The sequence below is a fragment of the Lithobates pipiens genome, unplaced genomic scaffold, assembly GCF_037356315.1.
Source record: "Lithobates pipiens isolate NorthernLeopardFrog02 unplaced genomic scaffold, aLitPip1_a1.2 Scaffold_19, whole genome shotgun sequence".
NCBI lineage: Eukaryota > Metazoa > Chordata > Amphibia > Anura > Ranidae > Lithobates > Lithobates pipiens.
Window position 1 is genome coordinate 66,933,573 of NW_027507764.1, and position 26,226 is coordinate 66,959,798.

The 26,226-nt window shown below is 41.2% G+C and overlaps 1 protein-coding gene across 2 annotated transcripts in view; it reads left to right on the top strand.

The window, feature by feature from the left end:
* Positions 1-26,226, top strand: part of ZNF804B (zinc finger protein 804B) — a 496,218-nt gene that overhangs the window by 404,650 nt on the left and 65,342 nt on the right. For both annotated transcript variants that reach the window (XM_077490844.1, XM_077490845.1), the window contains exon 2: positions 19,315-19,458. In XM_077490844.1, the coding sequence (XP_077346970.1) occupies positions 19,315-19,458 (144 nt within the window). The remainder of the gene's footprint in view (positions 1-19,314; positions 19,459-26,226) is intronic.

Consider the following 26,226-nt stretch of genomic DNA (forward strand, 5'->3'; position numbering starts at 1 on the left):
ATTACACTTTAAGAATAAAATTAGGAATCAATTAGATTTTTCAAGCTGAAAAGTCTTATCAGGCTTTACGCTTATGGAAAACAGATAAATCAACAATTCAGACAGGGAAGTGCAGATACCATGCTGAGGGGATGCCTGGAGGAGTATCAGATGGATTTGAGCATGAAATGCACACATTAATGGTTGTAGACCACTGGTCTTTATCAAGACCCTCCAGCTTCCCCCAGACTCCAGAGATTAATTTTCTAACATCATTAAACAAATTAAAGCATATCTTAAGCTAAGAATACAAATGTATATTTTAATATATATTAATACATTGTAGCAGATTTGTTTTCTATTTTAGATTTTCTTTTCCTTTATTTGTATTCATGGTGGTCCTGCCATTAAATTCCTGTCTGAGGGTGACAACCCTCAATTACCTTACTGTGTACATTGAGGAGCAGTGTTGTCACCCTTGGCTGCTCTCCTGATTTGGACTACAAACTCCTCCACCTCTCCATGTCATAATGATGTACTTAACATGAAAAATTAAAACGAATGCAGTTGTCACATCTAAACACCGGTAAGCTGCAATGTATTACATTTTTGTTCTTGAGTTTAGATACGTTATGTACCAATAAAAAACTCCAGTTAGGACAACCATTCATCAGCCAAACTTAACCTTATAAGGTACAATCGGGTGTTTAATATGCTGCATTCCAGATATGTTTTTTTTTTTCATACTTACATTGGACCAGTGTACGTATGCATGTCCCATACCTGACTGATCTCTGTGGAGGCACCTTGTCGATGTAGAAGCCAATGCTACTACAGAGATCTTCAATGTCTTCTCGATCCCACCCTAAGCAACTGCCCTGCTGCATAATAAACAGAGGGTAGTTCGCTCTGCACCATTCAGGGAATGACTTGCATTTTTCTTTATGAATGCAAAGCATTCTCTGATTGGACAAGATGGAAAGGTGGGGCAGTGAAACCACATTCTCTGCCTTGTCCAATCAGAGTACGGTTTGTATTCATTTAGATAAATATAACCCGATTTATAATTGTGGCCTAGCCAGCAATAGATTCAGGAATATCATTGTAGTAGAGGTGGCTGGTCCAAGCTGGAGCAACGTAACCATGAAAAAAAAAAAGAAGAAAAAATCCCATACCTTTAATAAGCTAAATGGTCACTATGTAGCACTATATAGAAACTAACAGAGCACCGATAGATGATTTCTGGTGGTTGATCTGGGATACAGTAGGTTTTCCCCTTTCCATAATGTAGACAACAACTCACCCAAGCTCTACCGCACCTTTATGAGCTGAATAACGGTACTCAGGCTATTGTGTCCCATACACCAAAATTGCAAAAAGAATGCCGGTAACTCGATGGCTTCTTCTTAAATCTTTATTGAGCACAAACAGCAGTGCGACATCAAAATGCTAACAAGTTTCGGCAAAAGCCTTCCTCATAGCATTAGCTTACCATACCTGTAAACAATACCAACAGGTTTCCAATCCCTGCAGATTTATTTGCACTGACACTGCCACCTCTTGACATTCATATTCATCCCTCCCAATCCTCTCCACCCATGGCATTAAAAAATGCAATCTTTTAATGTTTTTAATTACATTTTTAAACATTTTTGAGTTAACTTATTTTTTTGGTCGTCCCCACACAACATTCTTCTTGCCCAGGCAAGAATGACATGAAGCCTCCACCTTAAGCTACCTGGGACACTGACATCACTTATCTGAGGAGGCTGCAGGAGACTTCTCCACAGTTTTTAAAATTATCATTCTTCTGGCACCACATCATCAGGGGATCGGTTTGCAAGATCTTTTACAGACAGCCGGCTCCTGATGACAAAGTAAACAAAAGGTGGTATGGGGTGGGACATGCAGTAGAAGAACAATAGAGGAGAAAGGATCATCAGAGGATCCGTTGGCTTTGTGACTATGTTGATTCCTGGATAAAAGGCTATCATAATAAATTGGCATATTGTGGAATACATTTCCTGAGAATAGGTACAATTTTTGTTCAAATCCCAAATATCAGCAAGCCTATGAAGTGTGATGCGAGCAGTCTCCCTTGACTTTAATTGTGTTCTGGTGTCTAACATTGCACCAGACTTCAGAGGGAGTCTCTCTGAGCTGATATTGAGATATGGTAGTTCCAGAATACACTCCCAAACAGAAAATAGAAGAAATGACTGGAGTATACACAGTCACTAATGACTATGATATATTAATTACACTTTGTGATTTGTCTTCCTGTACCTGATGCTAATAGTTATACCACCTGCTGTTTATTTGCATGAAAATAAGGCCTACAGCACCTTTTTTCCTTCTTAACCAACAGCAGCGTATTCTAAACTGCGACAAAAAGCCTGTAAATGTCATCAACCCATATATTACACAGAAGAAATTTTACAAGGAAGAATTACAAAGTTTAATACCAGTAACCTTGTTTTAATAGCTGCACAAATATATTATTGTTAATTGATGGTGGAGCCATAAACACCTTTTAGGCAGACAAGGGAGCGTGAGATCGTCTTACAGGGACTAAAAGCTCTCAGATTGCCATTTATTACAGGCCCTTTTGGTAAATAAGTGTGGGATAGGATGAGTTCACAGGATTAATTGATGCCCCAGGAGAGCTCATGAAACAGCATCAAACTGTAATCAGCTATTTGAATTGTTGTTTCAGGAAGTCTTATGTCTCTGAGGCACCGTGAGGAGTGCTCATTACTGTCTGGATAATGTATTCCCAACAAGTATTTGTAATAGAATTAGCCATACATTTTATACTTGATTCATTTGAGGTTAGCAGTAGATGGAACAGGCTTTCTTTTAATAAAATGCGTTGCTTGTCTTTGCAGGTAAGCATGTAAACAGAGGGGATAGTTTAAAGAAGGGCAAAGCTATGCCTCATTTGCAGCATCTCTAGCGGTAAAGTAAAATACTTGGGTCCTTTTTTGTGATAACGAGCCGCAATCTTCTGATTCTGTAGCAATTGATGGTTGTATAGCCGTGGGTTCATAGATGGCATTCAACTCACCTCCAGTCTTATGCAATGGTTTGGCAGTGGCGGAGTTTAAAATTAACATTGGGGCCAGTGTGGTTAGATGACAATATAAGCGTATTTACTAACCCTTGAAATAACACTTTATTTCTCAATAATTTTTATATTAATAATTATTGTACCTACAGCTCAAGGTACATTAGCGTTGTGGTCATTGGGAAGAATGCCTTTTATATTGGTGACCAGTGAGAAGTTTCCTCTGACTTAAGCAAACCCCCTGGAGCCCCCTCAATCTGCATGGTTGAGAATCCTGGGTCACAACCTCTATTTAGACCCAGGCAGGTTACTGCACTGCAACGGTGGTCAGTGGGAAGAATGATTTTTTTTTTACATTAGTGGTCATTTGGAAGAATGCCCCTTGCATTGGTGTTCAATGGGGAGAATGCTTCTTACATTTGTGGTCAATGGGAAGAATGCCCTTTACATTGAAAGTAAGTGGGAAGAAGTCCCCTTTTATAGGTTGTTAACAAATAGAATGCTTCTTACTTTGGTGGTCAGTGGCAAGAATGCCACTTACATTGGTGGGAAGAATACTCGCCCTAGATTGGTGGTCAGTGGGAAGAATGCTCTTTACTAGACATGTGAATTCGTTTTCATCTGAATGCATTTTTGTCCGAATTTCTGGGATTTTCATACTCGTTTTAACAAACGATAACGAATGCGCAGAATCTGAAATCCAAAAGATCCAACAGAAATAATGCTTTATTTTGGTTTCATTACGACAACAGTTCGATATAGATGGAAGATTCGACATGACGGTGACAATAGCGATCTGTGTCTATCGAACCTGCGGTCGAATGTGCCTAACCTAACTCTATTAGTCCAAGATTATTCGACATAGAGAAATTATTCGACAAAGAAACTCAATTCGACAGTACTCAATTTTCTCTGTCGACATAGAGAGAAAATATTTGACATTATAGAGACATGAAGATTCAATGAAGCAGCTAAACACATACGACTGCCACGAGCGGACATTTATGGTCAAATTCTCTGCCCATTGGCTATAGAAGAATTCTAATGTTTGTTGACTAGTAATAATAATTAATAAATATAATTATTACTAGTCATACAACATTAGAATTCTTCCATAGCTTGGAAGGTTTCTACTATAGCTTGTGGGCTGAGCAATCGACCAGAAATGTTGATTGCAGCGTTTAGTTTAGCTGCTTCGTCAAATCTTAGAACATTCGACGGACACCATAAGCCTTCAATTGACAGATTCAACCTTAATTCGGATAAATTAATTTTTTAACGAAACTAAATAAATAAAAACAAATTTGGGGAGTAACTAAATAAATGTATTTTTCGGACGAAAACGAAATTCCGAAACAAAATATTTCAGTGTGCACGTCTACTTTTTACATCAGTGGTCATTGAGAAGAATGCCCTTTACGTTGCTGGTCAGTGGGAAGAATGTCTCTTACACTGGTGATCAGTGGGAAAATGCCCCTTACATCAGTGCTTAGTGGAAAAGCTAACTGGTACCAGTGGTTACTTTTCTGAGAGATAAAAATTGCTCACTGTTTAAGGAAGCCCTAGCAACTTCTTGAAGATCTTTTTGAAGAACCATGGAACCCTGTTTGAGAAAGGGACCGACGTATAGCTACGACGGTTTGCGGGATCATGCCGACCTGTCGCAGTATAATGACAGCGGCTGGTCGGCAAGCGGTTAAAGTTTGACTAAAGTGTATTCAAAGCCAAAAATGGCTTAACCCCAGAGAGCAAGGGTCCTTCTCTACAGCATGATAGGAATAGACAGTTGTATCTACTCAGGCTGTGGCTGCTTTAGAAGGAAAATGAAAGACATTGCACACCTCTATTGTTTTGACACACCTAGAATGTATTTATTGAAGGTTAACTGAATGTTCGGTTGGGGAGGTTACCCTTTATTTCCTGTTCCAGAGGCACAGGAAGAAGTAAAAGGACTAAAACATTTTGGATTTTCCATAATTTTCTGTAACAAAGATAGAGGTCACCTAAACCAAAACAGAGAAAGCAAATCTCTCTCAGGGACACAAGCGGCAAAAAAAAAAAAAAAAGACCTGACAGAGGTTCTAAATCTGTTGCAAAAATTTTTTGGCTGATACGCTTTAACCTTGAACAGAACAAAGAGAAAGACTAGTAAATAAATGTAATGGGGATGATAATGGTGAATGTGCAGCAAATCTGAAAAATGTGATTGTGGCATTTAACTTCAATTTATCACTCATTAGTTATTACAGACACGTACAATGTACATTATATTTGTGTGATGCCTCCCCCTTTATTTATTGGAAATTTTCTGAGATTTTACACTGGCTCTAATTAATTAAAGTTGCAATGATGCACTGGTAGTCTGCTGCTACTGTGAATTATTTCAGCATTGCTAATAAATTAAGTAATTATTCTTAATTATAGCCATTTAAGTAACCTAATGCATTGTAAATTGATTGCAGACATTGCTGCATGCCTTCTCTGTAATGAAGGGACGGGAGAGTCTAATGCTACTGTTGTGTACGATATGGTGTCTACATTTGTTCTAATTGATTAGCATTCTCAGCTGTCCTTAGATATTAAAAAACAGAGAAAGGCAAAGTGCATAGACTACAGCCTGGCATGGATTTACCAAAAACTGCTCAAAAGACAAAGGATAAAAACGATTTATAATTATAACACCACCTTCCATAGTGTAACCCAAAGGCCTCATGCACGCTTGAGCTCAAAAATGCCTGTTTTATAAGCTTTGAAATAAAAAATAAATAAAAATTGCAGCCTGTAAACAGCCCTCCATGTTAGCTTATGTGTCCATGTACACATAAGTGTTTGCAGGAGTTTAAAGGAAGAAATGGAAAAAATAAAAAAATAAAGCACTAGGTGGATTTAGCGGAGTGTATAGATAGTATAGAGCTTACAATCTAAGAGAAGCATTGTATTCCATGGTATCATGTTATTATACAGTTATTGTATTCCATGGTATCATTGTATTCTATGGTTATCATTGTATTCCATGATATAATTGTATTCTATGGTTACCATTGTTACATAGTTACATAGTAAGTGAGTTTGAAAAAATATACAAGTCCATCAAGTCCAACCTATGTGTGTGCTTATAAGTCAGTATTACCTTGTATATCCCTGTATGTTGTGGTCGTTCAGGTGCTTATCTAATAGTCTTTTGAAACTATCGATGCCCCCCGCTGAGACCACCGCCCGTGGAAGGGAATTCCACTTCCCCGTCGCTCTTAGGCCGCGTACACACGGGCGGATTGTCTGCCCAACTAAGTTCGTCAGACAATCCGACAGACAGTCCGTCCAAATTTTGAATGAACGGACTTGACCACACACGATGAACAGACAGTCCGCTGAAAACTTGCACGATGACGTGTACAGCATGTACGACGGGACTAGAAAAACGACGTCCAATACACTGCAATGCAACCTTCGGCCGTGTAAATCCTTTCTGAGCATGCGCCATACTTAGTCCGTCCAACTTGCCTACACCTGAGCGGACTGTCCGCTGAAACCAAGTTTGGACGGACAAAACCAAGTTTGGACGGACAAAATTACGGAAATTCCGAAAGACAAAGTCCGTCAGACTGTCCGCTGAAAAAGTCAGCTGAAGCCCACACACGAGCGGATTGTCCGCTGAAACACGGTTCAGCGGACTAAGTTGGGCAGACAATCCGCCCGTGTGTACGTGGCCTTACAGTAAAGAACCCTCTATGCAGTTTAAGGTTAAACTTCTCTTCTTCTAATTTTAATGAGTGGTCACGTGTCTTGTTAAACTCCCTTCCGCGAAAAAGTTTTATCCCTATTGTGGGGTCACCAGTATGGTATTTATAAATTGAAACCATATCCCCTCTCAAGTGTCTCTTCTCCAGAGAGAATACGTTCAGTGCTTTCAACCTTTCCTCATAACTAACATCCTCCAGACCCTTTATTAGCTTTGTTACCCTTCTTTGTACTCGCTCCATTTCCAGTATATCCTTCCTGAGGACTGGTGCCCAGAACTGGACAGCATACTCTAGGTGAAGCCAGACCAGAGTCTTGTAGAGCAGTAGAATAGTTCTATCTCTGGAGTTGATCCCCTTTTTGACGTATGCCAATATTCTGTTTGCTTTGTTAGCAGCAGCTTGGCATTGCATGCCATTGCTGAGCCTATCATCTACTAAGACCCTCAGGTCCTTTTACATCCTAGATACCCCCAGAGGTTCTCTCCCCAGTGTATAGATTGGATTCATATTTTTGCCACCCAAATGCATTTTTTTACTTCATAGTACAATTGTATTCTATGGTTATCATTGTATTCATGGTTATCATTGTATTCTATGGTTATCATTGTATTCTATGGTTATCATAGTGTTTTTGGCTATCGCTGCAAAGTCATTGGAAGATAGACCTACATGCGTTTTATAAATGGCTTTCAAAAAGGGCAGTTTGTTGTTCTCTAATCACGTCAGTCAAAATCTTTCATTACAGCAATACAATCCATTAATATCCCAGCAATACATTGAATAATTCATCCTTTAGGCTGCACTTGTTATTGATACTTTTGGAGCTTGTTTGTTTCAGACCCACATAGATCAATAAATGTATGTCTAGCAAGCTGACCGACCATTCACCTCCAACCACACTTATAAAAGTGCTACCTGATCCATTTCTTGGCTGGCTACAGTCAGCTGAAAAATACTGCTTAGGTTGGCAGTGAGTCATTTAATGATTAGGTGTTCGCTCGACTGTACGTCTCCTGCAGAGGAAATTTCAAGAAAGATTGCAAACTTTTTATTTCAAATAATCATTCAAAATACCCGTCAGAACACAAAATTACCCAACCCATCTGGCACCTTCTTGTGCCTTTACCAAAGGTGGATAAAGGGCAGAATAGGGCTCTAGGCAATTGTCAGCTTTGCACCTTTGATTCTGTTTCTGGCAGGACACTGGGAACTGTGCCATTTATTCTCTTCTACAGTAATACTCTTGCATTATCAGATACATTCCTATAGTGGACAGCACTAAGCCAGGCTAGGATCCATGCATCCTGTTCATTCAATGTTTATCCTATTTTCAGTACCTCAACAAAATCAAGTATAATTTTGCATAAAGAAAGCATCTAAAATGTTGCTTCTCCCAGGGCTCTGACATCGTTGCCATTTATTAAGTTTAAGTGTAATATTCCATCATTATCTGATAAATTCCCAAAGGGGGCAGCAGTGAGCTGTGCTAAGATCACATGCATCCGTTTTATTCTAAGTTTATGCTTTTTTTTTCAGTACTTCAGCAAATAAAGTATTATTCTACATAAAGACAATTATGTTAAATTCTCACAGTAGTACCATTTATTCACTTCTACCCTTTAATTTTAAGATGCATTCAAATAGAGGGCAGCATTGAGCAGTGCTAGAATCACATGCATCCTGTTTATTCTAAGGCCGCGTACACACGGGCGGACTGTTCGCCCAACTTTGTCCGCTGAACAGTGTTTCAGCGGACAGTCCGCTCGTGTGTGGGCTTTCAGCGGACAGTTTCAGCGGACAGTCTGACGAACAATGTTTTTCGGAATTTCCGTAAAACTGTCCGCTGAAACTTGGTTTCAGCGAACAGTCCCCTAGTGTGTAGGCTTGTTCGTCAAACTAAGTTCCGCGCATGCTCAGAAAGGATTTACACGCCGAAAGTTATAATGCAGTGTATAGGACGTCGTATTTTTCGTCCCGTCGTACGTGCCGTTCACGTCATCGCGCACGGTTTCAGCAAACTGTTCGTACGTCGTGTGTGGCCATGTCCGTCCATGCTAATTTTGAGCGGACTGTTTGCCGAAACTGTTTGACGGACAAAGTTGGGCGAACAGTCCCCGCGTGTGTACGCGGCCTTAGTCTTTTTTTTTAGTTCTTCAGCCAAATCAAGTATAATTCTATATAAAGAAACCATTCAAGATTCTGTTTCTGGCAGGGTTCTGCAATTACAACTGCAAGTCTTTTTGGGGATGTCTCTACCAGCTTTGCACATCTAGAGATTGACATTTTTGCCCATTCTTCTTTGCAAAATATCTCAAGCCCTGTCAGATTTTAATCCATCTTGGCTCTGGCTGTATCTTTAGGGTCGTTGTCCAGCTGGAAGGTGAACCTCTGCCCCAGTCTCAAGTCTTCTGCAGACTCTAAGCCCTTGTACACACGGTCGGAAATTCCGACAACCAAATCCGTTGGATTTTGTCCGTCGGATTTTGTCCGACGGATCTTGTCCGAAACTGTTGCATACACATGGTCGGACAAAGTTGTCGGAAAATCCGATCTTTCAGAACGTGATGACGTAATTTCGTTACGATGGGACTACGTTCAGGCTAGTAGCCAATAGCTTTTATGTAGGAATTTGATCTGAGCATGCGTGGGACTTTGTCCGATCGGAATTCTCTACACATGATTGGAGTATGTCTGATTGGAGCAGTTTGTCGGAAAATATTTCCAGCAAGTTGGAAAATTTGGTCCGACGGATATTCTGACGGAAACAGTCCGATGCAGACCACACACAGTCGGAATATCCGAAAAACCGCTCCGATCGGACACATTCCGACGTAATCTCCGACCGTGTGTACAAGGGCTAACAGGTTTTTTTCTAAGATTGCCCTGTATTTGGCTCCATCCATCTTCCTATCAACTCTGACCAGCTTCCTTGCTGAAGAAAAGCATCCCCACAACATCATGCTGCCTCCACCATGTTTCACGGTGGGGATGGTGTGTTCAGGGTGATGTGCAGTGTTAGTTTTCCGCCACACATAGCGTTTTGCTTTTAGGCCAAAAAGTTCAATTTTGGTCTCATCTGACCATAGCACCTTCTTTCATGTATTTGCTGTGGCTTCTCGCAAACTGCTTATGGCTTTCTTTCAACAATGGCTTTCTTCTTGCCACACTTCCATAAAGGGCAGATTTGTGGAGAGCACGACTCATAGTTGCCCTGTGGACAGATTCTCCCACCTGAGCTGTGGATCTCTGCAGCTCCTCCAGAGTTACCATGGGCCTCTTGGCTGCTTCTCTGATTAATGCTCTCCTTGCCCGGCCTGTCAGTTTAGGTGGACGGCCATGTCTTGGTAGGTTTGAGGTTTTGCCATACTCTCTATTTTCAGATGATGGATTGAACAGTGCTCCATAAGATGTTCAAAGCTTCAAATATGTTTTTATAACCTAACCCTGCTTTAAACTTCTCCACAACTTTATCTCGGACCTGTCTGGCGTGTTCCTTGGCCTTCAAGATGCTGTATGTTCTGTAGGGTTCTCTAACAAACCTCTGAGGGTTTCACAGAACAGCTGTATGTATACTGAGATTAAATTGCACACAGTTGGACTCTATTTACTAATTAGGTGACTTCTGAAGGTAATTGGTTCCACTAGATTTTGATTAGGGGTATCAAAGTAAAAGGGGGGCTGAATACAAATACATGCCACACTTTTCAGATATTTATTTGTAAAAATTGTTGAAAACCATTTATCATTTTCCTTCCGCATCACAATTATGTGCCACTTTGTGTTGGTCTATCACATAAAATCCCAATAAAATACATTTATGTTTTTGGTTGTAACATGACAAAAATGTGGAAAATTCCAAGGGGTATGAATACTTTTTCAAGGCACTGTATGCTATTTGAGTGTAATACTCTTTCATTATCTGATAAATTCACACAAAGCACATCCCCTTTCAGTTGATATACTAATGACGCTGCAAAAAGCAGTGGCAATAACAAAAAACGGTTTCTTTAAAGCAGCATTTTTTTATCTGGTGTATGGAAACAGAATCCCGTACTTTTTACTTCTTCACTTTTATCCGAACATTAAAATCGACAAACCGTCAGTTGCAGTTAGAGAGAATTATTGAAGAAATTTCCAAACTGTTTCTCGAATGTAAAATATGTCTGTATGAATTGACAGAAAATAAACAAATGGAACCATCCCTCAGTGAAGGCAAGGCTAAATTATAAGAGTTTGTTCACCTTTTATCTGCAGAAATATTTCAGAGGAATAAAGAATGTCTTACATTCAATGTGAACTCCTCAAAACAGTTCAGGATTACAGAGGACCGATCACCAGAAATATTTTTTTAGTGTAGGGGTGTTACAGCGGTATGAAGTCCAAAAAGGAAATGTAATATATTTTAGCTTACTAATTCTTAGATGTGGTGGCTGCATTCGTTTTCTTTTTTAGAGCCTTTTCCCTTAATTTAGTAGGCCTGTTATTTTTTTAACTTCCCTTAAAGGGGTTGTGAACCCCTTCATCTCTTCGGTGGGGACGCACTGTCCCTCTCTACACAGGGTCCCGGCTCTTGATTGGCTAGATTGATAGCAGCGCAGCCATTGGCTCCCGCTGCTCTCAATCACCTCCAATGACATGGGTGCTGGGGGGCGGGGCCAAGTCTGGCATTCGTGTCTATGGATGCAAATGCTGGCCTCGAGAGTGCGCCCGCAAGGTAACCCCCTCAGTAGAGTGCTTCTCCTAGAGGGTTATCTGATGCGGGGAGGAGCCACGAGAGCTGCCAGAGGACCCCAGAAGAGGAGGTTTGGGGCCACTCTGTGCAAAACAAGCTGCACAGTAGAGGTAAGTATGATATGCTTGTTATTTAAAAAAAACGATCCTTTACAATCACTTTAAAGGACAATCACAGCCAAAGTGTGTTCATTCTGCACTCATGTGACCCATTTTTCAGCAGACAGTGGACTGAAAGCCACTGTCGGCTGACATCACAGAGCTGGTCCTGGCTAGGAAAAGATCGCAACCATATGGTCAGGATCCGCCCACATGCCTGGACCGACACCTGACTGAGCCTCTCAGTGAGCCACTGAGAGCCTGAACCGGCTGCTCCTGCCCCCTCCACAACCCAGCACTTCAGTGAGTGTGGAAAGGGGGAGGGGCAGAGCAGACAGCGGTGATTGGCAGTCACCAGCTATCTGATCATGGAGTTCTGAAAACCGAGCAATCAGTGGTGTTTGATCGATCGGTTCTCAGTCTTAAAGCCGAGCTGGGGACAGATGCAGCATCCACCTAGGTAAGTCTGATTCAAGAAAAAAAAAATCCAATACTTTTCTTTTAACAGACCAAACTGCCCAGTAAAAATGGACATAGACAAAGAGACAAAGCATTTACCATTGACAGGGGTTGGTTACAATGGTCATAATGGGTAAAAGGGGGGTTTTGGGACATTAAATGAAGCCCATGACACGGCAGGTCATGTCCATCCCTATATGCAAAATGGAAAAGGAAGGAGTTGGGACTTTATTTTTTTTATTTTTTATTTTTTCTATAAGGTATTTATTGGGTTTTCAAATGGTACAAAGAGAAACATGACAATTAATGTACTAAAGGAGCACAGTACATATTATAACTGCAATCATCTAAGAATACAAAAAGAATACTTGAACATAGCAGTAAGATGTGAGGTACTCTTATTCTCATACCTTCAACTTGATCCGAACTAAACTAATTGTCCCCATACTCCACAAAATGCTTGTGTCAAATCCCTGAGGGGACATTTTTGCGTATACTGGGGGATTACGTAGTCCAGGGGTGAAGACTCGTGTTTCGGGAAAGTCTAGTCAGTCAAAGGTTACAGTCCGTCTTCCTAAGGCTCAAAGTGAAGTAAAGGGGAAAGGGAGAGATGTCAGAGGGAGGGAGCAGTAAATAGAGGGCAGGAAAGGTACTTGCTCAGCTGAGGAGTAGCGGTCAAATGTTCGCAGAGATGGAGCGTCGGTGTTAGCAGACAATCTTTAAGGGGGGGGGAGTCATAGGGGTGAAAAAAAAAAAAAACCTGGGGGAGGGGGGGGGGGGACAAGTAAACAAGCAGGGAAAAGGGGGAAAGGTAGGAGGTGGGATGGTTGGAAAGGAAGGAGGGGGATCCTCTCTCCGGGCTCCCCCAGCTGCACAGGCACATGTTAAGACGGGCAAGCAGCCCATCATGTTGGCTTATTTTGTCTGTTTTAGTAAGGACAGCTCTTGTCTACACAATAACAATTACCGGGTCAAACAGGGACCCGCGCGGTGTCTGAACGGACATTTGGACTGGTCCCGGGGGAAAGAGAATATCGTAATCTCGAAAGTGTGTCCATTTGTCCCAGGTCTGAGCAAATTTATGTGGGGAATCTCGAGCGATATGAATGAGTTCTTCCATTTCAGCTATCTTCGCTACTCTGTTTAACCATTCGTTTGTGGAAGGAACATCCGGAGAATCCCAGTGGGTTGGGATACAAAGCTTAGCGGCATTAAGTAGGTGTAAGCTCAGTTATTTCACATATGTGTGGGGCGAGACAGGTGTGTGATGGAGGAGCATGCGGGCTGGTGTGTAATCTATTGGGCTACCGGTAATGAGGCTGGATATTCTGTAGACCTGGGTCCAGAAGGTCTGTATTCTGGGGCAGGACCGGGACTTTAAATAAAGCTTGTGGCACACAACTAGTAAAATGATCTATACAGGATGGCTTATTTATTTATTTTATATATATATATATATATATATATGTAGGTATAGATATATATATATAACCCAGGATCAATGTCTTCAGTGCCACCTGTGCCACTACAGTGCCAAATCAGTGCCATTCTAGTGCCACATCAGTGCCATCAGTGGCTCTACAGTACCACATCATTGCCACCAATGTCACTACAGTGCTCATCTGTGCCATCAGTGCCATATCAGTGCAACCAGTGCCACTACAGTGCCCATTAGTGCCACCATTGCCACTACAGTGTGCATCAGTGCCACCTGTGCCTACTGACAGAACAGTAATCTGCCTTGTTTACATAATCACCGCAGGAGCGAGCCACTGTGATATGTACATGATCTGGCGCACTGCGGCCGCCCTGCAGTAAAACTGCTATATGGTGGTCACTGAGTGGTTAAAGTAGCACTAAACTCTCTCAATCAACATTAATTAGTTGTAATCCTTACATTGCTAGCTTTAGTAAAAAGATACAATAGGAAGGAATATTATATTTATTTGTTTTAAACTCTTATTTTTTTTTTTGTTTTACATTTCTTCAGTTGTTTCCTGGTTCCTAGGCCAAAATTATGTCATATATCCCAGGAGTCTTCATGGGTATAGGGGTGGAGGGGCTTTCTCAGTTCAGCACACCCTCCTGCCTGCATGCCTGATCTAAGGACAGACAGATTCCAGGAAGTAAATGATACATGCCAAGAAACATGTTCCATAGACAATTGAATTCTGGATACTTTATATCAGAATCAGTGATCTGTTAAATAATATTATATCGGGATATACTGTTCATGCAGTAACATACATATGCTTGTGTCATTTTTCCTATTTGTTATTACTGCATCTAAATAATAAACGCATAAACCGATAAAAATAAAGACAGAAACAAAACACCTCTACAAAAATTAATGTGCTGTATAATTATGCATAATTATTATGTAAGAAGCTTCTGTAAAAATTATTGTTTGATATAGACCATTACTGCCGAATTTACAGCACATCGGTTTCCTAATGGTGACAATAAGGCAAGGATCATATTCTGTGCTAATGGATTAATCAAATAATTTCTCTCTCACTAATTTCCACCTCACTGAAAAGCACAAACACCCTGTGGAAGAACTGAAGAACTTAAAAAAAAAAAAAAAACACCAATATGCTGATATGTTTTTCTTTCCAGACATATGTTTGAAACGCTTAAAAAGCAATCTGTAGCATCCTATTAACATATGCATATCCCCTACTGCGTCTATATATTTTAACACAGTACGCCTTCCTATAGAGAGGCAGTGAGTATAAATAGTCATTGCTAAAAATATGAAAAACTGAAACATTCAAGAAACACTTACAGTATGTGGTGCACATTCAACCCCTTAGATGCCAGTGTGGTTTTGGGAGGTGCCCTGTCTCAAGTGCCCCATCCATGGCCAGAGTTGTGCAGAATATTTCACATTATTTAAAAAATCCCTCAAAATTTTTTTTTCCGGTTATGAGTAGATGCCAGCCGGGCTGCCTCCTGTTTGTACATCAAGTAGTCTTACTCCAGATGAAAGACTAAATATAAATTGGAACGTTTAAGGTGCCCTCTCCTACTCTATATAAAACACACACAATTATTAAAACTGTATATACTTTTATTCATATTCATCTACAAGCTGATCATTAGGCCCATAAAGTGCATACAATTCTGGCCACCAATGGCCCATACGCTATCACAAAACAGTCACTTTTGCAACAAATAAAATTATTATTTCAGTTTGCCATCCTCTCCCACACCCTTCCGCGTATTACTTATATATTTATCTATTATGCAAAGGGTATTTCTGAAAATCTTGCATGCTGATAGAGTAAATATACAGACCCCCTTCTCCCAGCTATTAGCTACAGAATGATCCTTATAAATAGACAAGTCCTCTTTGCATAGCTATTGGGTACAAAATGATCCAAGAAAATAGGCAGGTCCTCTTCCCATCGATATTGGCTACAAAATGATTCTAGTAAACAGAAGAGTTTATTCCCTTAGCTATTGGCTATAAAATTCTCCCAATAAATAGACTAATGCCCCGTACACACAAGCAGAATTTCCGTCGGAAAAATCTTGGATGGTTTTTCGAACGGAATTCCGCTCAAGCTTGGCTTGCATACACACGGTCACACAAAAGTTCTCTGAACTTTCGACTGTCAAGAACGCGGCGACGTACAACACTACGATGAGCTGAGAAAATGGAGTTCAATTCTTCTGAGCATGCATCGAAATTGTTTCCGAGCGTTCGTAGGAATTTCGCATGTCGGAATTGCTACAGATGTTCGGAATTTCCAATCGGAACTTTTTCAATCGGAAAAATAAAGAGCCTGCTCTCAATCTTTTGCTGGCGGGAATTCCGCCATCAAAAGTCTGATGGAACATACAAACGGTCACAATTTACGACCAGAAGCTCTCATCGGACTTTTGCTGGTGGGATTTCCGATCGTGTGTATGGGGCTTTAGCTGTTGGTTGCTGGATGCTAGTTAATTGGCAGGTCCTTTCCCATAGTTATTAGCTAAAAATGATCCAAGTAAATAGACAGGCCCTCTTCTCGTAGTTGGTGGTTGTTGGATGCTAGTAAATACACAGGTCCTCCTCCCATAGCTATTGGCTACAAAATATTCCCAGTAAATAGACAGTTCTTCTTCTCATTGCTATTTGCTGTTGGATGCTAGTAGGTAGACAGGTCCTCTTCTCATGGCTGGAGGCTGTTTGATGCTGGAAAATAGACAGGTCCTCTTCTCAAAGCTGTTGGCCGTTGGATGCTAATAGGAAGACAGGTCCTCCTATCATAGTTGTAGGCTGTTGGCTATTGGTTGTTGGATGCTGGTAAATAGACAGTTGCTCTTCTCATAGCTGTTGGCTGTTGGATGCTAGTATTTATACAGGTCCCCTTCTCATAGTTGGTGGTTGCTGGATGCTGGCAAATAAACAGGTCATTTTCTCATAGTTGGTGGTTGTTGGATGCTAGTAAATAGACAGGCCCTCTTCTCGTAGTTGGTGGTTGTTGAATGCTAGTAAATACACAGGCCCTCTTCCTATAGCTATTGGCTACAAAATATTCCCACTAAATAAATAGGTCTTCTTCTCATAGCTATTGGCTGTTGGATGCTGGTAGGTAGACAAGTCCTCTTCTCATAGCTGATGGCTGTTTGATGCTGGCAAACAGACCGGTGCTCTTTTCATAGCTGTTGGCTGTTGGTTGCTAGTAGGTAGACAGGTCCCCTTCTCATAGTTGATGCTTGCTGGATGCTGGTAAATAAACAGGTCCTTTTCCCATAGTTGGTGGCTGTTGGATGCTGGTTAATAGATAGGTCCTCTTCTCATAGATATATGATTCTAGTAGGTAGATAGAAGCTCTTCTCATAGCTGTTGGCTGTTGGATGCCAATAGATAAACAGGTCCCCTTCTCATAACTTTTGGCTGTTGGATCCTAGTAAATAGACAGGTCCTCTTCTACTAGCCATTGGCTACAAATCCTCCTAGTAAATAGACAGATCCACTTCTAATAACTATTGGCTACAAAATGATCCTGGTAGATAGACAAGTCATCTTCCCATAGCTATTGGCTATAAGATAATCCTAAAAAAAAGGACAGACCCTCTTCTTACAGCTGTTGGATGTTGGATGCTGGTAGAGAGGTCCTCTTCCCATCACTGTTTGCTGCTGGATCCAAGTAAATAGACAGGTCTTCTTTTCATAACTATTGGTTACAAAATGGTTATTTCTATAGCCAGGTCCACTTTAAGTGTTCATATGGCTCCATAACATGCTGTGTAAGCTGTGTTGGGTTCCTGTCGGAGGGGGCTCATGTATATTTCATGCAGCGTATTCCCAGCCCAGGCACTGTCACATTCTTCTATCCTTTTAGTTGACCACAAACTGCCCACAGAATACTTTCATGAACAATCAATGTCCATCAGCCACAGCTACCAGGAGTCTGATGGAGGAAAGGAAACAAGATCTGAAATTTAAACAAGTGTAATAGAGCAGGTGTTCTTCTTTTAAAGCTGAACTCTGGGCAAATATAACAGACACAAATGGAAGCAGCTCTGTAATCCTTAATACACCAATAGATGTATTTTTTTGTTAATGCAGACAGTGCAATTACCTGAATATGGCCCTGTATCAGCCTCTCCCAGTTCCTGTGCTGCAAAACTGGAACATGAACAGAAGAAGCAGCAGAAGGAGCCAATCATTTTGTGCTGATGAGATGCATGCTGATAGGATGATAGAGCAGAGTGACAAAAAGATAAGCTCATCACTGTGCCTCTTCTGCTTTCACTATCCAGTCACAGGTTGTGGGCTGGTTTAGGATAACCTGGGCTCAGAGGAAGTGGGATAAATGATGGTAGTCATCAGACTGAGGCCATCTAGTGGCAGAAAAAAGTACTGAGAGCAAAATCTCTTAAATTAGGCTGAATATTGCAAAACATATTTTATCTTTTAACAGTTTGTTCATTTTTATATTGTCATCTTTGGCTGGAATTATGCTTTAAATCACTATGATGGGGAGGGGGTAATAGTTCTCTGAATAAGTAGGGTTTTTTTTTTTTAATGCATAATAAAGAGATCCTCTTGATGTATTAATCTATTCAATTCATGTTATGTTTTAATTTTGCTTGTGTGTATGATTTGTATATATATATACCTTATTTGGTCATTACATATACAGGTTCTGGTTGGTGCTTTGTAGTGTTACACGATGATTGTGCTTTAGGCCCCTTTCATATCAGCAGACCGATCGGGTCCGCCTGTCTGTTTTTCAGGTGGACCCAATCAGACCTCTTACATCCGTCGGCATCCGATCCGATAAAATCTGCTAATACATTTGCCATCTGTCCACCAGATCAGATCGGAAGACAGTTGGATGGAAACGGGCATGCAGTCCATTTCTGTTTCAGGTCCGAATTCAGCCCAAAATTCTGTCTGAAATCTGACCTGAAACGGGGATCCAGGACACATTGGACCCCTGCCGTGAACTGCATGTGTGAACCCAGCGTAGAGCCAACTCTTGGAGTTCTATGTGTGTGGCTCCAGTGCAATACAGCAAACTCAGATCAAAGTAAACTGAAAATACATTTTGACTTTAGCGCAGCTTTATTCTTTGATAGATAGCATTAGCATTTTAGAGATTGGTTTCACTTGTTGCCTGGAAATGCTCTTTAAAGAGGAACTGCAGTCTGCTCACATCATTTGTAATAGAAACATCTTTTCCATTCTGAAGCTTCCCCCCAACCACTTTGCATATTATTTTATATATACTGTGATTCTGTACTTGCCAAATATGCGGCTGAAATCTCCCTCTACTGAGTCTGGCTGCAGCCATTTTAACTGTGGGCAGCTGAAGCTTCTGCCTAATCACTTCCTGGATTTACACAGACACACAGAGGCACACCTCCAGCTCCGCAGCTCTCATTGGCCCTCTTATGACTCACCCCCCTCCCTTCCTGGCAAACGCTTACTAGAGTTAGAGAGCTAGCTGTGGATGATGTCATAAGCCTAGGCTAATGACCAGACAAGAAACAGGAAGTGGGCTGTATAAGGTATTTACTGGAAGAAAAAAAAAATATTTAACTATCCAAAGTTAAAACAACAAGGTCAGAAGATTTAATAGATGGAAAGGTGAAAAAATTACTGAAGGTCCGCTTTAATAATAATAAAAAAAATGTCTTCTAATGATCTTTCTTTTATTTGTTTTCAAAGCCGAAGCTGGCAATGAACATGCAGCGAGCTTCCCATTAAAAAATGTTTCCCTTCTCTTTTGTTTTCAGGGCTACACGGAGAAAGGAAAAAGCATAGCGAATGCTCTGGAGGACCTGAAGGCTAATTTCTATTGTGAATTATGTGACAAGCAATACCACAAGCACCAGGAGTTTGACAACCATATTAATTCTTATGACCACGCTCACAAACAGGTAAGCCTAAAATTGCATGCGTTGATGGCAAATTAATATCGCTCCTGAAATACGCCACTGAAGTGTCCTGCTGGGATAGGTCAGAGCGCCACCGCTGGAACTCATTTTTTGTTTTAATTAATCATCGTTCAGAATACTTCAGCAACTCCAGACTCATCTATTCAACCTACCGAAATCAGATTCACTAGAAAGAAAGGAAAAAAAAAAAAAAGTCTTTTTATTAAAAGAAATAAAAAAGCAAGCCTTCGGCTTTCTGCAGAAACATGAACTTTGGAGCGGTGTGTGAGTATAATTAGACGCACTCTCTCATAGATAAACTGTTAAATTGCAAATATCAATCGCTGGGAGAAAAAAACGGTTGCCTTAAAATTACTTGGAAAGTGAACTAAATGTATGAGCTCCCCAAGTACAATCACTGGCCGCTCCAGAATATTAATTTTGGATTATTACATTCTGAATTTTTAAACGACAAGAGATGTGCATGCAGGAGAATGCAGATTAGTAATAGAGGATGGATTAATACAGGGAACGATCCTCAGTTGATACGGGAAAAAAAAAACATTTAAATTATTTCTAATTTTGACACAACTTTCCTTAGGCCTCATGCACACGAGACGCAGGTGAAAACTCTGCTCAAAAAAAGCTGAAACGCGCGTTTTTGCCGCGTTTGCATGCTGCGTTTAGACGCGTTTATAAGCGTTTGTGTTTATAAGCGTTTATAAAGATAACATCATGTAGACCCTCCCCAAGCTCTCAAAGCATGTTTTTTTTAAACTATTTCTGCTATTTTGATCAGAGTGAGCAGCAGCAGCATAGAGAGCAGTTGTACACTTGCATTTGCCTCTCTTTCTGTGGTATATATTTTGAAATGGATCCCATCCCATATCTGTCCTTTATTTTTTTTTAAATAATGTCTATTTATAGCAAATTATCCAATTTTTTTAAATATCTAAATTTTTCTTGTGGCAATTTTTAAAATGTTTTCATTATTTCTAATATAAAACAATATTAAAATAATTATTTATTTATTTTTTAATCTTAATATATGCTTTTATTCATTTTTTATAGTTTCAAATTGTTTTATTTAAAAGCAAATCTATGTTAATTAGATTTTTTATAATTGTTTTAAATTTATTTGCCCAATTTTTTAATATATTTTTATCGTGAAATATGTACTGATTAATATATTTTAATTCTTTGCTGCTGTATATGGTAGTATAATATTATTGCCTTATTAAAATATCCAGAATCCTAACCCTAACCATTCATCCTAACCCTAACACTAACCACTAACCCCAACCCCTAACACTAACAGCTAACACTATCCCTTACACTAACCCTAAACAACCCTGACTCTAATCCAACCCTTAATCCTAAACAATAACCCTAACGGATAACCACTTACCATAACACCCAACCCTAATGACCAAATTACATTGTCGCAGATGGTCACAGTTGACTTTGAGGCCATGTATCTCTGATGCAGAAAAGTGCATGACATTTTGCAACCCGAATTTGGGGCCCCCTATCTCGGGGTCACTTGGTGATAGGATCCTCAAATTTGGATATGTTGTAGTGCTAGTTCCACTGTGTCTGCATACCGAAATCGGGGTTCCTGGCAATAATTGGCCCCAAGATATGGGTCCCCAAACTCGGGTCACAAAATGTCATTCTCTGATACAGAAAAGTGCATGACATTTTGCGACCCGACTTTGGGGCCCCCTATCTCGGGGTCACTTGGTGATAGGAACCCCAAATTTTTATATGTTGTAGTGCTAATCCACAGTGTCTGCATACCAAATTTGGGGTTCCTTACAATACGTGGCCCCAAGATATGGGCCCCCAAAGTCGGGTCACAAAATGTCATTCTCAGATCATATTTCTGAGTTTTCAGGTCCAAAAAATTGGGTTCCTTTAAAAACGCATATAAACGCAAACGCGGCTAAACGCGGGTGCCGCGTTTAGCCGTGTTTTGCGTCTGAAACGTGGACATTTTTGCGTCTGAACCTATTTTTTTGCTTCTGGAAAAACGAGGTTAAACGCAACTGCATAAAAACGGCCAAAAAATGAGACTGTGTGCATGGACACATAGGATAACATTGAATGAGTTCAGGTGCAGTTGAAAAAAGTGTCCAACTGCATCTGAACACGCGTTTAACTGCGTCTCGTGTGCATGAGGCCTAAGTGTGACCCAAACCTGAGCGATGCTTTGTAACTCGTGTTCTTTCTTGCAACATACAGTAATACCTTGCATTGCGAGCATAAATCGTTTCATAAACATGCTTGTAATCCAAAGGACTTGTATATCAAAGCAAATTTCCCCATAAGAATTAATGAAAACTCAGATGATTCGTTCTACAACCATTTATTCATAAATCCTTCAGTTTATAGTCCTTATAAAAAGATTATAGCAATGTGATGGGTTGTATAACCATAAAATGTCCATCCACAAATGGCAGCCTCCACAAGGGGATGAGAAGCAAAATCCAGCAGGAGCTACAGAGTATAAAAGAGAAGAGAGGCGCCTCTAAGTGTAGCAATATGGTTACATTTAATGAAGGTACAACATTTAGCAACTCATATGGTTGATGATTAAATGAGGCACATCTAAGTATGCAGGCATCCGGGGTAAAGCTGTCCACTTAGATCGCCTTCCGCACTACTGGCTCTCAGTCAGTCTGCAATCATGACCCGGGAAGGCGACCCTGCAGTAGAGCGATTTCAAAGTGAGGCTTGAAGCGCTTGTGGAGCACAGCGTGGAAGGGACGACGTTGATGATGGTGCGGAGGATGGTCTATGCTGACAGCTTTACCCCAGATAACTCCATACTTAGATGTGTGTTTTAATCATCAACCATATGAGTTGCTAAATGTTGTACCTTCATTAAATGTAACCATATTGCTACAATTAGAGGCTCCTCTGTTCTGTTTTATACTCAGTTGTGACATGACACTGCTTGTATATCAAAACATCACTTAGGGGACAACGCCCCCCCGAGACACGTACCTCAGTCCTATAGGATAAGTGGGTGACGGCACAGCAGCCCTATAGAATAAGTCTGAGCAGCCCAATAGCCTGTGGCCCTATAGGATGAGCCTATGACCAGTCCAGCCACCCCATATGAGAGCCATACACCCAGCAGGCAGGAATGTCAGTAGCAGAGCGCAGCTATGCTCTATAGGTTAGAAGACTTGCTGTATGCAGATAACATTTCCCATAGAATAGTGTGAGCTCTCCCTTGGCATGTCATGTTCAGAGGTTTGCTGTACATTCTCAAACTAATTGCCTTTCATGAAGTGTGACTGTAGATTTTTTTCTGCAGGGGTTGTAATGTGGTTAAAGAGGGATTCCGCCCAAAAAAAAATATTAAAAGCCAGCAGCTATAAATACTACAGCTGCTGACTTTTAATAAATGGACACTCACCTGGTTCCAGCGATGCCAGCAGCCGAGGCCGATCGACCGCTCGGGCCTCGGCTGCTGCCGTCGCCATTCGAGGTGAGGGAATCAGGAAGTAAAGCGAATCGGCTTCACTTCCCGGTTCCCTACTGCGCATGCGCGAGCCGCGCCGCGCAATCGGAAATCTCAGCGCTGTCACTGGGAACCGTGTGTGTCCCAGCAGACAGCGCGGCAGGGCAGGAAATGGCGTAGACTCCCGTGGGAGTCTATGCCCGGAAGTGGGTGAAAATACCTGTCTGACAGGTATCTCCACCCCCCTCCCCCCTGAAAGGTGTCAATTGTGACACCGGAGGGGGGGGGGGGTTCCGATCAGCGGAGGTTCCACTTTAGGGTGGAATCCCGCTTTAATGCTGATGTGTGCAGGTATGGGTACAGTACTACAGTTTTTAAAAAGGCTTTATGTATGTACCTTATGTGTGTGTATATGTATAGATAGGGTTGCCACCTTTTTTTCAAGGCAAACCTGAACACTTTAGCGGCCTGGGACACCTTTGAGTGGACCAATGAGAGTAGTAATGCAGTGCACATAGCGTGCCGCAGCAAAATGTGGGTGTGGCCAAATTGGTCTTGCTGACTTCAACACCCTGCCCCCCCCAGTGATGCAGAACTGGCCCACAGACACCCACCCCCCGCAGCTCCTTGTCGGCAACAAATTTGTGTGTGACTACCTTGGTTACTTGGGGAGCCACAGCCCAGTCTGAATAATGTGTCCGGGTTTCAGTCCACCTGAAACCCGGACACATGATTCTAAATCTGGACTGTCTGGAAGAATCCTGGACAGGTGGCAACCCTATGTATAGATGTGTGTGAATGTATAAATGTATATATATATATATATATATATATATATATATATATATATATATATATATATATATATATATATATATATATATATGTGTATGTATGTGAGTTTATATATGTGTGAGTATGTATGTATGTAAATATGTGTATTTGCATGTGAACTTATGTATGTATGCATCTGTATTTTAATGTATGTCAAGGGCGGCACAATGGTGTAGTGGGTAGCGCTCTTGCCTAGCAGTAAAAAAGGTTGCTGGTTCAAATCCCAACCATGACACTACCTGCCTGGAGTTTGCATGTTCTGCCTGTGTGGGTTTCCTCCAGGTACTCCAGTTTCCTCCCACACTCCAAAGACATGCAGGTAGGTTAATTGGCTTCTGTCCAAAATTGGCCCTAGTATATGAATGTGGACCTTGGATTGTGGGCTCCTTGAGGGTAGGGACCGATGTGAGTGTGCAATGTACAGGGATAGGGACAATTGTAGACACTCACTCAGGATGAACTGGATGGACTGGTGTATTTATTCAACCTTACTAACTATGTAGGTGACCTTATGTATGATTGTGTGTGTATATACTGGAGGTGACTTTTGTGTACATACAGTAATTGACTTGTGTGTGCATTGTATACAATGTACATATACTGTATATGACCTGTGGGGTATACATTGTCTGTGAGCCTGTGCTATATACCATGATCTGTGAGGCTGTGCTACATACTCTGTCCTGTGATGCTGAGAAGTGGGAGGGGTCAAAACGGAAGGGCGAGGTCTGGCACCCACCATCCTAAAAGCAAAACCCTTGTTGTAACTATTAGCTGGATTTCAACTTTTAATTTTTTAGGCAAGTGCACCTAAATCTACTAGTCTATCTAACACTACCCTCTTCACAGTTTAACCTCCCTGGCGGTGATCCCGAGTCTGGCTCGGGTTGGGATTTTAGTTACACGAGCGGTAACCCCGAGCCAGACTTGGGATCGCATCGCTGGATACAGGGAGGACATGGAGAAGTTACTTACCTTGTCCCCTGGATCCTGCAATGTCCTCCACACAGTGCCCGAGTGCCGCCGAGCTCCTTTCCCTGCGACGTTATGGCGCACGGGAACGGAGATCGGCGCCAAATTCAAAAAAGTTAAAGTACACAAAACACACACAGTACTGTAATCTTACAGATTACAGTACTGTATAAAAAAATACACACCCCCTTTGTCCCTAGTGGTCTGTGCAGTGCCCTGCATGCACTTTTATATTATAAATACTGTTTTTTTCTACCTGGAATTTGGAGATTGTCCATAGCAACCAAAAAGTGTCCCTTTTTCAGTGTTTTAGGATTTGATTACATTATTGAATAATTTTTATTATTATTTATTGTATTATAAACTTTATCATACCCGGGATGTCTGCTAGACTCTGGTTTGAACAGATTTAAAGTGGTGTTGCCACCAAAAAATGAAAAGCTGCTTAAAATTCATAAAAAAAAAATAAAAAAAAATAATTGGCAAAAAAAAAAATTTTTACTCACCTCTAAATACCGGTTGCTAGGGGGTCCCTCGTAGTCTGCCTTCTTCATTGCCCGGGCTGGTGACATCACTTCCCCTTGCGCCGCACATTCACCTGGGACCTGTCACGTGTCCCAGGTGACTGTACGGCGTATCACGGCGCCCTGCGCCGCTCGCGCATGTGCAGTGGGTGCCCGGCTGTGAAGCCACAGCCGGGTGCCCACAGTATGCATGACGGCGCCGCGAGGAGAGCGGGGAACGAGGGGGGGGGCTTCGTTCCCCCGCATCGCTGGGCCCTGGGGCAGGTAAGTATCCGATTATTAAAAGCCAGCAGCTGCAGTATTTGTAGCTGCTGACTTTTAATTTTTTTTTTAAGGGGTACCCCACTTTAAGAGAGTTATTCCTAAGAATTACAGGACTACAATATAAAACGCCAAATTTCCATGCAAAATAACTGTACCGCTTTCAGCACCTAAAACCAGAATGAATCATACCGCCAGGGAGGTTAACAATGCTGCTGTCCAAAGGTGTCTCTATTGCTCCTCCATTCAGAATGGAGACACCCTAAGACAGGAGGTGTGTTACTGCCCGTAACACCAGGTAAAAAATGAGGGGAAAAAAAAATCAATACATCCATCATATCTAGAGATTGGTAAGCTGCAATATATTTCATTTTTGGTTTTGGATTTAGATATGCTTTAAGCCACACAAGGCATTGTATAAAAAATAGAAAGTGGAAGTTTCCTGACAGTCTCTTTGACAGTATTCTGAAGTGTTCTATAATTCAAAGCTTCTGTAATAGTCACAATGCAGAATGATGCACTATTCCCATCTGGGCACGTGTTACACAGTTGATGCTATCTACAAATGCATCCAGTCTGTGTTAACGCTCAATGCCTGGAAGGCAAGTGGAAAGGACAATGTAAAATCTGGTGCGCTGATCTGTAAAATTCCCCAGGTGAAAAGAAAGCAGGTGTGGCCTCTCATTTCTCCTTTGCTTTTCTGAAGGA